This window comes from Marmota flaviventris, chromosome 12 (assembly GCF_047511675.1).
Source record: "Marmota flaviventris isolate mMarFla1 chromosome 12, mMarFla1.hap1, whole genome shotgun sequence".
Lineage (NCBI taxonomy): Eukaryota > Metazoa > Chordata > Mammalia > Rodentia > Sciuridae > Marmota > Marmota flaviventris.
In genome coordinates, this window is record NC_092509.1 from 33,573,418 (window position 1) to 33,592,062 (window position 18,645).

At 37.5% G+C, this 18,645-nt stretch overlaps 1 protein-coding gene across 3 annotated transcripts in view; it reads left to right on the plus strand.

The window, feature by feature from the left end:
* The window catches only part of Nebl (nebulette), a 336,213-nt gene that overhangs the window by 277,441 nt on the left and 40,127 nt on the right, over positions 1–18,645 (plus strand). Inside the window, exons 12-16 of one of the 3 annotated variants that reach the window (XM_027928589.2) lie at positions 905–1,015; positions 3,684–3,794; positions 12,493–12,603; positions 17,544–17,654; positions 17,836–17,946. The exons of the other annotated variants lie outside the window; for them this stretch is intronic. Of the exons in view, the coding sequence (XP_027784390.2) occupies positions 905–1,015; positions 3,684–3,794; positions 12,493–12,603; positions 17,544–17,654; positions 17,836–17,946 (555 nt within the window). The remainder of the gene's footprint in view (positions 1–904; positions 1,016–3,683; positions 3,795–12,492; positions 12,604–17,543; positions 17,655–17,835; positions 17,947–18,645) is intronic. 3 annotated transcript variants of the gene reach the window in all.

Sequence of the window (18,645 nt, forward strand, 5' to 3'; positions counted from 1 at the left end):
TCTCATGCAGAATTCATTTGTTCTTGTCAGCTTTATGATGCCATTTGAATATAACATTTGGCTGGTAAAATCTGGCCCTTGTTTAGTAAATATTTCACATGGTTGGATATTTTGATGATTGAGGCAGTCTTTCTAGTCATAAAACTTGAGTTATGGGATTTTCAAATGCATAGCTCAAATGCTGGAATTTAGAGACTCATACCTAGTGGGTTCAGGAGCAGTCCAACGGGGCAGGTGCTATGGGTCTGGGCCCTCCATGATCCATGGTCAGCATCCCCCTTCCATTTCTTGTTGTGAACTCTTACCTAAAGGATTCAGGGTGAGATTGTCCTCACATTGTAACTCGATCCATATCAAATTCCATAAATGGTATATAAATATTTTCAATGCCCAAACCATTGAACAAAAATACTCCCTTCCCCAAGCCTCCTTCATTAATTTTTGGAATATTCTTTCCTGAATTCACAAAAGACTGACAGAGATAAGGGTGCAGGAGCCATGACTATTGGTGTTATTTTGGTTTGAATGGCCTTCCATGCCACCAGATTCTCTTCCAAAGGAGGCTCCCCACTCCCTTTGGAGTGAATTCAGGAGAATCCCATCAAAATGCCAGTCTTACTGGTTCTTTCCCTAAAATGGGGGTGGTATTAATCACGGACTAATAAGATGTTGAACAGCTTCACTCAGGATGATTTGCCCTAGGAACGCAATGGTCTTTAATCGTGCTACTTATATTTGGGGGAATTGTGAAGTTTATAGTAAAGCTGGAATTATTTTCCTGTTGACAAAATCTCTGAGATAGTAGAATTATATCACAAAACATCAATTTTGTTCTGGAAACACGTGTTCTTTTCAACAGTCACTAATATTTCCTGCATTTAAATTATGTGTTTTTATTTAACAGAAAGTTTACAGAGAGGATTTTGAGAAGGAGATTAAGGGAAGGTCCTCATTAGATTTGGACAAGACTCCTGAATTTTTACATGTAAAGTACATCACCAACCTTCTGAGGGAGGTATGATCTTTCTATTTTCTATTAAATGTCATGAAAGAAAACGGAGGAAATAACCCAGGAGATATTTACCTAATAGTCTTCTGCTAAGCCAGTGTTTGAGATGTTAGCACTTTGCTCTGTCCTACACTTTGACCCTTATTAAGAAAGTCTTACATTTTCATTAAAAAGAGAAAAGTATTAGTTAACACATCTGTTTAAAGTTGAGGGAAGAAAGTGCCTAGATTTCCTGAAAAGATTTGAAGAATATTCTAGTTTTGTGTTTTAATTGTAGCTTAGAAGCTCTGTATGTAGTGAGTTTTATAGCTTTATAGTAATTAGTTTAAAATATACATACATTTTTTTGAATATAGGTGGGCAAGTTTGATTCTTTAAAATGGAATTATTATAAAAACATGTATTAGAACCACCTTTTTTCCTGTAGTTTCCCTGCAGCATTCTCATGATATTTGATACCAAAAATGAGTTCTGACATGTGAAACTGTGGATAGAAGGTGCATTATTTATAAGTCTCTTATCTTCTATGTAGGGAAAAATTGTAAAGTTAGCATATAGAATAGAGGAACTCAGGTCTGTTTTTCATTTCATTCTCTGTAGGATTTCTCCCCAAACTTAAAGGTATATTTTGGCTCAGAATTAATATTTAAATGTGTTGAACACGTAAGTTTTCAAATCTTAACAAAAATATTGTGCTCATAGTGCAACTCTTAACATGTTTGCCTTTTTTTTTAATGGCTGAAAAATAACTTAGAGTTCTTTCATTTCTGTTTAAATAGATTCTCTTTATATTACAGGAAAGTTTAAGTGAATATATAATAATGGAATACATGTAATATAATAATTATTATATAATATATAAGTGGAATATATGTGTGTGTGTGTGTGTGTGTGTGTGTGTGTATATATATATATATATATATATATATATATATATATATATATAACATTTATTTATTTAGGAAATGGAAAATGAAATTTCATTTCATTCTAAATTTTTGAACCAAAGAAATGATTACTGAAAGAAATATCTTTGGTCAGTGAAATACACTAAATCATAATTACCTGTATAGAGGCTTATCATTATGAATTTCTTTAGTAAGCAAGTGCCAACTGGCCTTTACCATGAACTGGTTTTAGAAATTTAGTGTGATTCATTGTTATAATTTATATTGTGCTGAAATACACATATAATTTCTGTAAGAATTCTCTTGCTACTTTTTCCTTCTTTTAGTGAGTATGATACAATTAAGACATTTTGAGAGAGAGAAGCCGGCAGAGGCACTTTGGTCTTTCTTACTATTAGAGCCATTAATCCCATCCTAATGTCCCCACACTTATAACCTCATCTGAATATAATTACCCCTGAAGGCCCCACCTCCAGGTGCTATCACACTGGAAGTTAGGGCTTCAACATATGAATTTTTGGAGGAAAATTTAGATTATTTTTAGGAAAATAAACATCATAACAACTATGATTTAAAACTTTTAACTAAACTATAGAGATGACCAGCTTAAAAAACAGTTGCTTAGTGATATAATGAAATTGTAACTTCCCTTTCTAACTGTAAGCCTTTAGCTGGAAATGGGCATTGCGCTCCTTGCTTTATGGTTTTTACATTTGCTCTGCTATTTAGGGTGTCTGAAGTACCACTGGATGCCCCACGTGATTCCCCCCTCATTGCCCTTTGGCATCCGTAAAGCATTTACTTTTATTTTCATTTTGCCAAGATGGAAATTAAGGCTGAGTTCCTTAAAGTCCCCCTGAAGTTAACATCACCAAAGTAGTGAAAGAGCTCTTACTTAAATCCAGGTCATTTCACTCAGAGCTCTTTCCAGAAACACGTGCAGGTTGTGATAATATCTAGCAGGCTGTAGGGTGAGCAGAGGACAGCTAATTTAATTATACAGGACAAAGGGAAAATAACATGAAATGAACCTTAGAACTAACTGCAACCTGATTTCTTATCAGTGAAGGTAATTTCATCTTTCACCCAGCAAATTAGTTGTAAATGAAACTTAGAGTAGTGGGAAAAGGATATTTATTGTTTTCATAATACAATTGAGAAAACAAGCAATTTGTTGGCAGAGAATACAAGTTTTGTGTAAACATCTGTGAGAGGCATTTGGACCTACTTAAAATATGATATTAAAATAGGAGAAATTCAAAGTGTATATTATCAATATGTAGGAAATTATTTGGCTCTATGTTATTTGACTATCAATCATTGAATAAAGTGGAAACTTAAAAAAAAAAACAACCTTTGGCTACGGCAACCCTTTTGATTTGATCATTTTGTTTTGTTCTTTTTCAACTGTGTTCTTTGGGTAATTCATATTTACTAAACATTTGTAAAAAATATTTAACATAATTGTTAAGAAGCATATATTCCTAAGATCTTTCTCATCATTGAAAGGAAAAACATCTTTAAAAAATTCACTGTGGTACCAAAACATGTTGGGAGAAAGGATGAAAGGGCAAAGATGGATAATATTGTAAGCCACTCTGAATTTGATAGAGTACAAAAATGACATGGAAAGGGCATAGCAGGATGCTCAACAGTGTGATTTCTTCCTCCCTGGTAATATTTTCTGTCTAGGATCTCTAGAAAAGAATATAGAATATCGGTTAAAGTGATTTCCAGTAAGTTACTGTCCTATCCTTGTCTTATAGAAAGAATATAAAAAGGATTTGGAAAATGAAATAAAGGGGAAAGGAATGGACGTTAATTCAGAAGTTCTTGATATTCAGAGAGCCAAACGAGCATCTGAAATGGCCAGTGAGGTGAGTGGATTTGCTTAACAACCCAGAATGGGTAAATTCTCTGCTGACTTCCTTACCGATAAACCTTTCTCAAAGATTATATATAGGGGCTGGGGTTGTGGCTCAGTGGTAAAGCACTTGCCGAGCATGTGTGAGGGACTGGGTTCGATTCTCAGCACTGCATATAAATCAATAAAATAAAGGTCCATTGACAACTAAAAAAATATTACAAAAAAGATTCTATATATCTCACAACTTTCATGCACAGATGATAATCTCTAGCTCTATCCTAGTAGTCTTTCCCAGACAGTGAATGAAAAATAAATTGATGTTCCCAATCTCCTTTCTATTCGGTCTGAGAACAATGACCATTTGCCCCATTTTAGAAAAAAATCTGTATTATAAATTCACCAGAATAGTTTTATGAGATTTGACTTGATCTTTTAAGCAAGTCAGAGGCAAAAAAAAATTAGGAAGGTATGTTATCATGATCTGTCAGTCACAGCAGTTAAAAAGTTCCTGGCCTCCTGCTAGCAGCCAACTCACTCTCCCAGTCCAGCCCTAGCTGCTAAATGAGCCCAGTTAAACCTCTTGTTCAAAGTGGCTACTTCTCAGTTTATGTAAAGTTTGTTAGAAGAAATGAATGTCTCCACAATACTTTTAGTCCTATAATGCTTGTATGAGGCCATGACTTTGGTATCACATGACGGCAGTTCTTTGAGGAGAAGCTAGCTAAATTTATTAGTAAAAGAGATTAAAGTTTTGTTGCCATACACTGATAAACTGTAGTACTAATGATGATGATATTGTCCCTGTTAGTCAGGTCTCAAATGATAGAAACCCAACTCTCCCTGGGTTATGAAACAAGAAAAGTGTGTAAGCTCATAGAAATCAAGAAGTCCAAGATTGCAGGGTGCTGTGTTGCCTGCCTGTAATATCAGTGATTCCAGAGATTGAAGAGGGAGGATTGCGAACTGTGACCACCCACAGAACAGGCCCAGCGGCCTGCTGAGGGGCAGAGCCGCCCCCCACCACCCGCGCCTGCCAGGTAGGCGGAACTGTGACCACTGACAGAAAAGGCCCAGTGGCCCGCAGAGGGGCAGAGCTGCCAACCACTTCTGCAAGGTAGGCAGGCCTGCGACCCACCGGCAGAACAGGCGCAGCGGCCTGCTGAGAGGCAGAGCCGCTCCCTCCCCCCGTACCTGCAAGGTAGACGGAACTGTGATCACCAACAGAACAGGCCAGACCTGCAACCGACAGACAGAACAGGCCCAGTGGCCTGAGGAAGGGTAGAGCTGCCCCCCCCACCGCGCCTGCAAGGTAGGCGGACCTGCGACCCACCAGTAGAACAGCCCCAGAGTCCTGCAGAGGGGCAGTGCCGCTGCCTGCGCCTGCAAAGTAGGCAGAACTGCGACCACCGACAGAACAAGCCTAGCGGCCCGCAGAGGGACAGAGCCGCCGCCCGCGCCTGCAAGGTAGGCGGACCTGCTACCGACCGGCAGAGCAGGCCCAGCGGCCTGCCGGCGTGGTAGGCACATTGCCCCAGTTGGAGGAGGGGCAGAGCCGCCGCCCGCGCCTGCGAGGGAGACTTTGCAACTATACAAGACCAATATAAATATATAGAGGGAAAATTCAATAGCACAACAGTTTCATCAAGTAGAAAGGAACGCGAACAGTATGAAGAGACAAGGAAAGAAAGGACCACAAGCAATGCAGGTCAACTCAATGTTAGAAGAGGTAATAGCTGCAGCAGATGGAATGTCAGATAAAGAATTCAGGATATACATGCTTCAGATGATCTGGAGTCTCAAGGAAGACATCAGACAGCAAAATCAGACAATGAAAGATCACTTCAACAGTGAATTACATAAACAAATCCAAGAAGCAAAAGATCAACTATACAGGGAGATAGAGGTTATAAAAAACAAACAGAAATCCTAGAAATGCAGGAAGCAATAAACCAACTTAAAAACTCAATTGAGAATACTACCAGCAGAGTAGAACACTTAGAAGACAGAACATCAGATAATGAAGACAAAGTATTTCAACTTGAAAAGAACATAGACAGCTCAGCAAGACTGTTAAGAAACCATGAGCAGAACATCCAAGAAATATGGGATAACATCAAGAGACCAAATTTAAGAGTCATTGGGATACAGGAAGGGACAGAGTTTCAAACCAAAGGAATGAGCAATCTATTCAATGAAATAATATGAGAAAACTTCCCAGACTTGAAGAATGAGACAGAATCCCAAATCCTAGAAGCCTACAGGACGCCGAATGTGCAAAATCATAAGAGACCCACACCTAGACACATTATAATGAAGATGGCCAACATACAGAATAAGGAGAGAATTTTAAAAGCTACAAGAGAAAGGAAGCAGATTACATTTAGGGGTAAGCCAATCAGGATAACAGCTGATCTTTCAACACAGACTCTGAAAGCTAGAAGATCCTGGGATAACATATTTCAAACACTGAAAGAAAATGGGTTCCAACCAAGAATTGTGTTTCCAGCGAAATTAATCTTCAGGATGGAAGATGAAATTAAAACCTTCCACGATAAACAAAAGTTAAAAGAATTTGCAGCTAGAAAACCATCTCTTCAAAACATCCTTGGCAAAACATTACAGGAAGAGGAAATGGAAAATAACAATGAAAACCAACAGTGGGAGGTAGGACAGTAAAGGGGGGAAAATAATCAAAGAGGAAAACAAACCATGTTTAGTAACATAAATAAACAAATATGGCTGGAAGAACAACCCATATCTCAATAATAACCCTAAATGTTAATGGCTTAAACTCATCAATTAAGAGACACAGGCTAGTAGAATGGATCACAAAACAAGACCCAACAATATGCTGCCCACAGGAGACACATTTGATAGGAAAAGACATACATAGGATGAAGGTGAAAGGTTGGGAAAAATCATATCACTCATATGGACTTCGGAAACAAGCAGGTGTGTCCATACTCATATCAAATAAAATAGATTTCAAGCCCAAGTTAATCAAAAGGGATAAAGAGGGACACTACATACTGCTCAAGGGAACCATACACCAACAAGACATAACAATCATAAATATATATGCCCCTAACAATGGTGCAGCTATGTTCATCAAACAAACTCTTCTCAAGTTCAAGAGTCTAATAGACCACCATACAATAATCATGGGAGACTTCAACACACCTCTCTCACCAATGGACAGATCTTCCAAACAAAAGTTGAATAAGGAAACTATAGAACTCAATAACACAATTAATAACCTAGACTTAATTGACATATATAGAATATACTACCCAACATCAAGCAGTTACACTTTTTTCTCAGCAGCATATGGATCCTTCTCAAAAATAGATCACATATTATGTCACAGGGCAACTCTTAGACAATATAAAGGAGTAGAGATAATACCATGCATCTTATCTGATCATAATGGAATGAAACTGAAAATCAACGATAAAAGAAGGAAGGAAAAAGCATACATCACTTGGAGAATGAACAATAGGTTACTGAATGATCAATGGGTTATAGAAGACATCAAGGAGGAAATTAAAAAATTCTTAGAGATAAATGAAAACACAGACACAACATATCGGAATCTATGGGACACATTGAAAGCAGTTCTAAGAGGAAAATTCATTGCTTGGAGTTCATTCCTTAAAAAAAGAAAAAACCAACAAATAAATGATCTCATACTTCATCTCAAAATCCTAGAAAAAGAAGAGCAAAACAACAGCAAAAGAAGTAGAAGGCAAGAAATAATGAAAATCAGAGCTGAAATTAATGAAATCGAAACAAAAGAAACAATTGAAAAAATTGACAAAACTAAAAGTTGGTTCTTTGAAAAAATAAACAAAATCGACAGACCCTTAGCCATGCTAGCAAAGAGAAGAAGAGAGAGAACTCAAATTACTAACATACGGGATGAAAAAGGCAATATCACAACAGACACTTCAGAAATACAGAAGATAATCAAAAATTATTTTGAATCCTTATACTCCAATACATTAGAAGAGAGTGAAGGCATAGATAAATTTCTTAAGTCATATGATCTGCCCAGATTGATTCAGGAGGATATAGACAACCTAAACAGACCAATATCAATTGAGGAAATAGAAGAAACCATCAAAAGACTACCAACTAAGAAAAGCCCAGGACCGGATGGGTATACAGCAGAGTTTTACAAAACCTTTAAAGAGGAACTAATAACAATACTTTTCAAGCTACTTCAGGAAATAGAAAAAGAGGGAGAACTTCCAAATTCATTCTACGAGGCCAACATCACCCTGATACCTAAACCAGACAAAGACACTTCCAAGAAAGAAAACTACAGACCAATATCTCTAATGAACCTAGATGCAAAAATCCTCAATAAAATTCTGGCGAATCGGATACAAAAACATATCAAAAAAATTGTGCACCATGATCAAGTAGGATTCATCCCTGGGATGCAAGGCTGGTTCAATATACGGAAATCAATAAATGTTATTCACCACATCAATAGACTTAAAAATAAGAACCATATGATCATCTCGATAGATGTGGAAAAAGCATTCGACAAAGTACAGCATCCCTTTATGTTCAAAACTCTAGAAAAACTAGGGATAACAGGAACATACCTCAATATTGTAAAAGCAATCTATGCTAAGCCTCAGGCTAGCATCATTCTGAATGGAGAAAAATTGAAGGCATTCCCTCTAAAATCTGGAACAAGACAGGGATGCCCTCTCTCACCACTTCTGTTCAACATAGTTCTCGAAACACTGGCCAGAGCAATTAGACAGACGAAAGAAATTAAAGGCATCAAAATAGGAAAAGAAGAACTTAAATTATCACTATTTGCAGATGACATGATTCTATACCTAGCAGACCCAAAAGGGTCTACAAAGAAACTATTAGAGCTAATAAATGAATTCAGCAAAGTGGCAGGATATAAAATCAACACGCATAAATCAAAGGCATTCCTGTATATCAGCGACAAATCCTCTGAAATGGAAATGAGGACAACCACTCCATTCACAATATCTTCAAAAAAAAATAAAATACTTGGGAATCAACCTAACAAAAGAGGTGAAAGACTTATACAATAAAAACTACAGAACCCTAAAGAGAGAAATAGAAGAAGATCTTAGAAGATGGAAAAATATACCCTGTTCATGGATAGGCAGAACTAACATCATCAAAATGGCGATATTACCAAAAGTTCTCTATAGGTTTAATGCAATGCCAATCAAAATCCCAATGGCATTTCTTGTAGAAATAGAGAAAGCAATCATGAAATTCATATGGAACAATAAAAGACCCAGAATAGCAAAAACAATGCTAAGCAGGAAGTGTGAATCAGGCGGTATAGCGATACCAGACTTCAAACTATACTACAGAGCAATAGTAACAAAAACAGCATGGTACTGGTACCAAAACAGGCGGGTGGACCAATGGTACAGAATAGAGGACACAGAAACCAATCCACAAAACTACAACTATCTTATATTTGATAAAGGGGCTAAAAGCATGCAATGGAGGAAGGATAGTATCTTCAACAAATGGTGCTGGGAAAACTGGAAATCCATATGCAACAAAATGAAACTGAATCCCTTTCTCTCGCCATGCACAAAAGTTAATTCAAAATGGATCAAGGAGCTTGATATCAAATCAGAGACACGCCGTCTGATAGAAGAAAAAGTTGGCTACGATCTACATACTGTGGGGTCGGGCTCCAAATTCCTCAATAGGACACCCATAGCACAAAAGTTAATAACTAGAATCAACAAATGGGACTTACTCAAACTAAAAAGTTTTTTCTCAGCAAAAGAAACAATAAGAGAGGTAAATAGAGAGCCTACATCCTGGGAACAAATCTTTACTCCTCACACTTCAGATAGAGCCCTAATATCCAGAGTATACAAAGAACTCAAAAAATTAGACAATAAGAGAACAAACAACCTAATCAACAAATGGGCCAAGGACCTGAACAGATACTTCTCAGAGGAGGACATACAATCAATCAACAAGTACATGAAAAAATGCTCACCATCTCTAGCAGTCAGAGAAATGCAAATCAAAACCACCCTAAGATACCATCTCACTCCAGTTAGATTGGCAGCCATTATGAAGTCAAACAACAACAAGTGCTGGCGAGGATGTGGGGAAAAGGGTACACTTGTACATTGCTGGTGGGACTGCAAATTGGTGCAGCCAATTTGGAAAGCAGTATGGAGATTTCTTGGAAAGTTGGGAATGGAGCCACCATTTGACCCAGCTATTCCCCTTCTCGGTCTATTCCCTAAAGACCTAAAAAGAGCATGCTACAGGGACACTGCTACATCGATGTTCATAGCAGCACAATTCATAATAGCAAGACTGTGGAACCAACCTAGATGCCCTTCAATAGATGAATGGATAAAAAAAATGTGGCATTTATACACAATGGAGTATTACTCTGCATTAAAAAATGACAAAATCATAGAATTTGCAGGGAAATGGATGGCATTAGAGCAGATTATGCTGAGTGAAGCTAGCCAATCCCTAAAAAACAAATGCCAAATGTCTTCTTTGATATAAGGAGAGTAACTAAGAACAGAGTAGGGTCGAAGAGCATGAGAAGAAGATTAACATTAAACAGGGATGAGAGGTGGGAGGGAAAGGGAGAGAGAAGGGAAATTGCATGGGAATGGAAGGAGACCCTCAGAGTTATACAAAAGTACATACAAGAGGAAGTGAGGGGAAAGGGAAAAATAATACAAGGGGGACAAATGAATGTCAGTAGAGGGGGCAGAGAGAGAAGAGGGGAGGGGAGGGGAGGGGAGGGGGGATAGTGGAGGATAGGAAAGGCAGCAGAACACAACAGACACTAGTATGGCAATATGTAAATCAATGGATGTGTAACTGATGTGATTCTGCAATCTGTATATGGGGTAAAAATGGGAGCTCATAACCCACTTGAATCAAAGTGTGAAATATGATATATCAAGAACTATGCAATGTTTTGAACAACCAACAATAAAAAATTAAAAACAAAAAGAGGGAGGATTGCAAGTTTGAGGCCAGCCTTAGCAGCTTAGTGAGACCCTGTCTCAAAATAAAAAATAAAAAATATCTGGGGATGTAGCTTAGTGGTAGAGCAACCCTAAGTTAATCCCCAGTACCAGAGGTAGGGTGAGGGGTGGAAAGAAAGAAAGAAAAGTCCAAAAAAGTCCAAAGGAGTTTCCTTCTGGTGGGCATTCAAATGATGCCCCTCTTCCTCCATCTCTTGGTTCTGTTATCCTCTGTTGGCTTCACACTTGAGAGGCTGTCTCCATGAGCTGATGCCTCTTAATAACAGAGTAGCTTATACTTATGACCAGTAGGAAGTGAGTAATACCAGTAGGAAGTGAGTATGTGTTTTGTAGTTCCAATGGAGGTTCTAGGAATGAATTTCTTGGATCAGCCTTTGTCCTGTGCTGACACTGGAGCCAATCATTACGTCTTGGGTCAGAGGAGTACAATGTACTATTGGCTTCTCATGGTTACCCACTTGTTCAGTTAACTTCCTATGTATTTTAGTAGTATTTCAAGTACAAAATATTATCTGTTCATATGAATTTTTAAAAATCTTATATAGCCGATAAATTAAATGAAAACTTTTAGAAGAATTGAAGTGGAATTAAAAATATATGTGGGAACCAGGTGTGGTGGTGCCCAGTGACTTGAGAGGTTAAGGCAGGCGGATCACAAGTTAGAGGCCAGCCTCAAGAAATTTGCAAGACCCTCACAATTTAATGAGACCCTGTCTCAAACCAAAAAGCATGTGACTATATATTTCTGTGGTAATTCCCTTTGGGTGTTCAATCCCCAGCGTGTGTGTGTGTGTGTGTGTGTGTATATATATATATATAAAACAAATTTTTAAAATATGGGTAGTAAGAAGGATGGTTTCCAGGCAGACATAAACAACAGGTATCTGCTGCGATGTCTTTGGCTAACAGTATCATCACATGATTCCTAATTTCTACAAATTCTTTCAGTTGGAATAATATATCTAGTCCACATTCAGAAGTAAATCTTGTAAACAGTTGTCAATAATATTTAGGAAAATTGTTGTAAGCTTTCAATGCGGGGGTTCAGTCAGTTACAGTTGAATGTAAGGTGTTGCATGAACTTAGAAGCACATTAGGCATTATTAATGGAAGAAGGGCTGGCGTGGGGTGTATGAGTGAAAGATCAAGTTTTTTTTTTTTTTAAATCAGTATTGAGCACCCCCTGTGCTGGGCTATGTGCTATACGCTAACTCATTGATCTTCACTGTGAATCCCTCTTGGATCTTTTAGTATTCCTATTTCACAGCTGCGTTAATCAGAAATGTGAAGAAATATTTCTGTTGTCACACAGCGATGGAGTGTTGTCCTCAAAGTTGGTCCTCTTTCTACAACTTTAACCCATTTACATCCACATCTCTATCTTCCAGCCACTAGTATGATTCCTATGAAGACTCTCTTGGCAATTGCCTTTTGTACACTAAAAATCTTCAGCACTTTTTATACCCTTCTTCAGTGAGAATAGAGATTATGGTTTTAGGCAGTTCAGAAAATTCAGTTTCAGGTGAGATCATTCATGTGACATAGTAAGTTGTGTACCCTCTCTTTGAAAATATGGTTATTTGCCTTTTTGATCACTGACTCCAAATGTGTGTTTATTCATGGAGTTTCTGAATGTTGTAAAATGTTGCTTTTTTACAGAAAGAATACAAGAAAGACCTAGAGTCCAAAATTAAGGGCAAGGGAATGCAGGTTGGCACTGACACCCTTGAATTCCAGCGTACCAAAAAAGCTACAGAGATCGCCAGCGAGGTAAGCAGACAGCTCCCACCTACCTTGAAACTCGTCTTGGGAATTCAACAGATCAGATCAGCAAGTCAATTAGTCCATGGGATTTCTCAAAGCCGTGTGTCTGGTTGACAGTTTAGAATGGAAACCATTTCAAATCTTTATATTTATTCAGAAATGTATAGTTTTTGCTTTGCTCATATCCTTTAAATACATTCAAGGAAGCTCCAGAAAAAGCATTTTAATAAGATAAGGTCACATAGACACACATATTCCCTAATCCCTTTATTCTGTAATTCAACAAATTTCATGTTCATCCAGGATACGATAAATATTTTCAGAGTATGTTTTCTTTAGGACGGATCATATGCTTCTAGTCATAGTTATATTTCCAACCTACTGAGAAAAACTTGAAAACCACTTATTACATGAGAACAATAGCCATTTCTATGAGATTACACATCCTTAAAATATCCTCCCTTGATTTCACCATGCCTGAAATTACTAGAGTCAGCATTTGGGCTTGAGGCATTAGTCATCCTGAAGGACCATATGTAATCATCCAGTACTATTTTCCTTTTCACATAAGACAGGTAAAGACAGAATATTAATTTAGAAGTTGTTTTTTTTTTGATGCTCTGATATGATAGATATCATAGAACAGAGTTGTAGGAGTCAGACCATGTATATTTTCAAAGGAAATGCCCTAGATTGGACTCACCTCTTGAACTTCCTCAGCAATTTAAGGGTCACTGGAGCAAGGCAGGGGTCAGGATGAGGTGATCCTGTAAGAAATATATGTGGAGAGAGAGTGGGGTGCAGGTTAAGGGGTGGGACTCACTCACCTTAAGGCAGTTAGGTTGGGATGTCAGTGGGGCTGCTCAGAGAGCTCTTCTGTGACTCCTAAAGTTAGACATAGCTGACTCAGGATTGACTCCTACCCTGGGAATCTGGAGAGCCAGGCGTAGCTAATTTGCCCACCATGGAATTCCTACTCCTTTGGGTGCTACCTAACTCCCAGGGTTAGGCACTTGCCAGGGAAATGAGTTGCTGTGATTGGTTTAGACAAAGCACCGGGAGATGGCACAGGATTCCTGACTAGTAAGGCCTTCCCTTAGAAATGGCAGTTGGGGTAGCAGTGAGAGGATGCTGAGTAGAGTCTTGAAAACCTTCTCAGCCTCCTCCCCTAATTCTGTTCTCCTCCTGAGAGTTATTGTTATAAGTTGTGGATCCCCCACATTTGTTTTTATTTATATAAAGTTGTACAAAATAGACTTAAAAAAAAAACCCTAAATGCAGTCATGCTGTAATCTTTGTCCTATGTCCACTTTTTCCCCATTCATTTACTGTTATGGTCCTTCTCCCATGTCACTTCATATAGGTCTCCTCCATTCTTATAGAAAATTATGTTCTATACCATGAATATGAATGTGTGCCCATTTACCCTTTGTTGTCCACATGGATTGTGTATAATGAGATCTCAACATTAGATGCCAAAACCAAAACCCTTAGTTTCTCCCAGGTTCTCTTCCTGTCATTATCAAATGACACCAAACAAATCTTAGAAGTCCCTTTGAGTCCACTCATTGCAAGTGTTGTTGCCTTTACCCCATGATGGTGTTCTAAATCCATTGACATCTCCCCTGCCTCGTCAAAGCTGCCATCTCTGTCCCCAGGGTCTTAAAATAGCTTCTTAACCAGAATTCTGTTTCCATTCATGCCCTCTTATATACATTTTTAATAATAATAATAATAATAATTTCACAATTCTCTGAATTTTTTCTTATTATGAGGAGGGAATTACTGGACCAGAGCATGGGATGGGGTGAGTGAGAATTCAGGGGTTGGGAAGAAGCATTTGGAATCGTCCTCATGGGAGATGAGAAATGAAGGAACTGAAAGTATCCTTTCCCTCGAGAAAAGATTTTGTATTTCATCCTTTTGCCGAAGAGCAGGCTTCTAAGACATAGGCCTTTTCCAGAAAATTGGTATGTTTTAGCATTTAGGTTTTTCCTTAGTGTGTTCATTAGTTTGTTCAACAGTATGCTAGTTTTGGTTTTCTCTTTGTTCTTTGAGACTGTATGCTAGGAAAATAATGCACATTTAGTTATTGGGGACCAAGAAGAAGATAGGCTCAGAGGAATCACCTGTATTGTGGTTATATTTTAATCACAATCATGTCTTCTTTTGCCAAACAAACAGACTCTCAAGTCCTTTTCAACCAATGTATGGTACTTGCCATAGTTTATTTTTAATATTCAAGGTTTATTTTTCAAGTAGCAATGTAGTATATTGTTATGCCAGTGAACCCCAATAGTCAAACCTTCCTGTATCCATGGGCCTGACCATGGGACTTTCTTTACCAACGGGACATTGGCAAACATGATTGCAACAGAGGTTCTAAAGTGCTTATACCTTAAGGTGTTTTGTTATACAACAGTAACAACTGGTGTAATCAGTGCCAGATATAATCTATGTGCTTTAGAACATCTTTAGATTTGTTAGAAAATTGAGTGATGTACCTCTACCATGCAATTTGGTGGCATTTTTTTTTGTATGTTTGTTACTAGGGACTGAACCCACCAGTGCTTTACCCTAATTCTTTTTATTTTGTATTTTGAGACAGGTTCTTGCTAAATTGCTGAGGGTCTTGCTAAGTTGCCCAGGCTGGCCTTGAATTTGTGATCTTCCTGTCTCAGCCACCTGAGTCACTGGGATTACAGGTGTGCACTTGTCACACCCAGCTTGTTTTAGGGTTTAAACAGGCTTCCTAAAAACAGAAATATCTAGTAATAGGATATTATTATTTTATTATAAAATTAAACATTACTACTTGAGGTTTTATTTAGAAAAGTAAAACCGAGAGTCTGTTAAAAAACAGATAGGAAAAATACAGCATTTATCTAAGATTGAGATTTGTTTATAATTTATTTAAGGTCTTTTTTTTTTTTTTTTGTACTGGGAATTGAACCCAGAGGTACTCTTACTGAATTACATCCCTAGCCCTTGTTTTATTTTTCTTGAGTCTGGCCTTGAGTTTATGATCCTCCTACCTCAGCATCCTGAGTAGCTGGGATTACAGGTGTGTGCCACCATACCAGTCCTTACTTAAAGTTTAAAAGTTCTTAAATAAAATTTATTTGAAAATTTTAAACAAGTTATTTAGAACATCATAAATTAGCAAATCAGTAGTTATTTTAAAGCAATGAATCTACAAGTCTTAAGTATATCAACATAATAGGAAATATTGTTTTGGAAGAAATTTAATTGGATGTAGTTAATGATTTTAAAGGTAAATTATTTTAAAGAATAGCATACAGAAATCACAGACATGAAAGTGTACAGCTTGCTGAAATTTATATCAGATATAAAATGTAACAAGAGCCCCTAAAGACATGCACATCTGTAATTATAGTGCTCATTATGTAAATTACATAATTTTAGAAAGTAATAGAGAATCCAAATCAAGCTGGCTTTTAAGAAAACAGGTAATTCATTGTTCTTATGATTGAGTAGTGGAGGGATTCTTTGCAATGGCTTGATCTAGGGCTCAAATACAGTCATTTGCTACATGATGACTTGTGGTCAATAATAAACCATGTATACAATGGTGATCCCACAAGATTATAATGAGCTGAAAAATTCCTATCGCCCAGTGACATGTAGCCATCCTAATGTCATTGTGCAACAAAAAGTATAGCACATCCAGTTACATTCATTCTTTTTTTTTTTTTTTTGGTAGTGGAAATTGAACCCAGGAATATTTAACCACTAAGGTGTATCCCCAGCCCTTTTTATTTATTTTTTTTTGAGACAGGGTCTCACTAAGTTGCTTAGGTCCTCACCAAGTTGCTGAGGCTGGCCTTGAACTTGTGATCCTCCTGCCTCAGCCTTCTGAGTTGCTGGGATTACAGGCATGTGCCACCATGCCTGGCCATTATTCTTGATAATGATCACAATCATTACTGGTTTATGTATGAACTTAATACTGTACATCTTATTGTTATTTTAGAGTGTGCTCTTTCTGCTTATTAAACAAATTACTATAAAACAGCATGTTGTTATGCCAGCAGCAGCCTCATACCTGGTATTTACTGAGTTTCTGGATTGCACCCTTTTCTCTTATACTTGATTTAATCTTATGTCCTTTTGCTCTTCATGGCCTTGGGGGCAACAGGCTAGGTAACATAGCTACCATATTGCTCAGGTGTGTAGTAGGCTATTCCATTTAGGTCTGTGATGAACACTCTAAGATGTTCACACAACCATGGAATTGCCTAATGGAACATTTCTCAGAATCAATCCCCATCATTACACAATATAGAACTGTAATGTGATTTAATTTCAGTTTCTCATTTTCAGTTCTCAGGTTTTCTTCTTTTGTTTGCAAAGAAACTTCCACCAGCTCCGGGGCTGAATCCTTCTTCATTTATGTCCAGAAGGAAAGAGAAAGTCCTTTCTGAGCTCTTCCACTGAAAAAGAAGTGCACCTACCCCTGAACCAATCATGGAGGCTAGGGATGGGGTGTTACCATTCATTTAAGCCCCATAGTGCCCAAACACTTGAGACAACCTCATTTTAGAATGGGGAACAGCAAGTTGCAGCAATTGTAAAAAGCAACAATTTACGATCACTTCTTATTGCTATTTATCAATTAGTTATATACTTACCAACAATTTATCAAATTTATTATATTGAAATACAAAATTTCCTCCTACCTGGCTCATTTTTTTAAAAAAATTTAGGCTTGTAGACAAAAGCCTTTAGATTACTTATGACTAAGTCACTCCATATCATGTTTCTACCACAAGTTAAACTTTCTTGTCCTTTAAAAGACAAGAAAGAAATAAAGGTACAACTTAATTCTATAGGACTTGGTCCTGGTTCAAAGTGACATCATGGTTTTTTTAGCACTGTTTTTGGAAAGGTTGCAGAACACTAATGGCGTGTTTCATTTTCTGCAGAAAGACTATAAAAGAGATCTGGAGACTGAAATTAGAGGGAAAGGAATGCAGGTCAGCGCAGAGACTCTTGATGTGCAGAGGGCTAAGAGAGCCTCTGAGATGGCCAGCCAGGTGAGGAGGCAGCAGACACCAAGTTTCAAACACACGGAGTCCTCTCACATGGAGTCCTCTATAGAATTTCCAGAGCATAAATGTGACTTCCACTTGGGTGGCTTTGATGTTCAGATACATAAATACCTACCTTGTTATCAAAGATAAAGCAAAGCACTAAGACGAATTTCTGTTCTTCTAGAAGCAATATAAGAAAGACTTAGAAAATGAAATTAAGGGGAAAGGAATGCAAGTGAACGTGGATATCCCAGATATGCTTCGAGCCAAGAGGGCGTCTGAAATCTGTAGCCAGGTTGGTAAAGAACGCAGAAGTTTAGAATAATGTCCTCTAATATCCGGTCACCATGTGCTTCAAGTGTCTTTATGATTTGTACATTTTTGAAGGCATTGCAAAGTCAATACACTCTGTTATTAAGAAATCATTGGCCAAATTAAATTAACCTTATTAATTAAAAGGACAACTGTTTTTTATTCAATTCAGGAGACTTGTGGAATGCCAAAGGCCCTCTGGCCCCCTGTTTTGAGTCCAAGAACATTTTGACCTTTTTTTTTTTTGGACTCTGTTACATTCTTGGCTTGAATGTTCTTTGCTCATTCTACAGAAATGTAATTCCAAAGAATTATGTCTTTTGACCACTTCATGTGAATAGTCCATTGTATTAAAATATTCAGCTCCAAATCAAATGGCGGTGGCTAAAAATGCACAAGGTATCAGGTGAAATTTAATATGAAGTAAAAATTAAGAGCTAAGCTTTCTTGGTAAAATTTATATTTGCCAAGTATACCTTACCTGTCACATATCCTTAAAAAAAAATTGAGAGAGACAATGACCTTAGAAGTAAATATGTATGGAAGAAGAAGAAGTTGCTTACAAAATCTGATTTGGGCAAGAACTTTCATTAATGATTAGTATTTTTGCTGTAATATTTATATAGAAAAGAATGAATCCCAATGGAAAAAATAGTAGAGGGGATGAAAAAAATTAAATGTT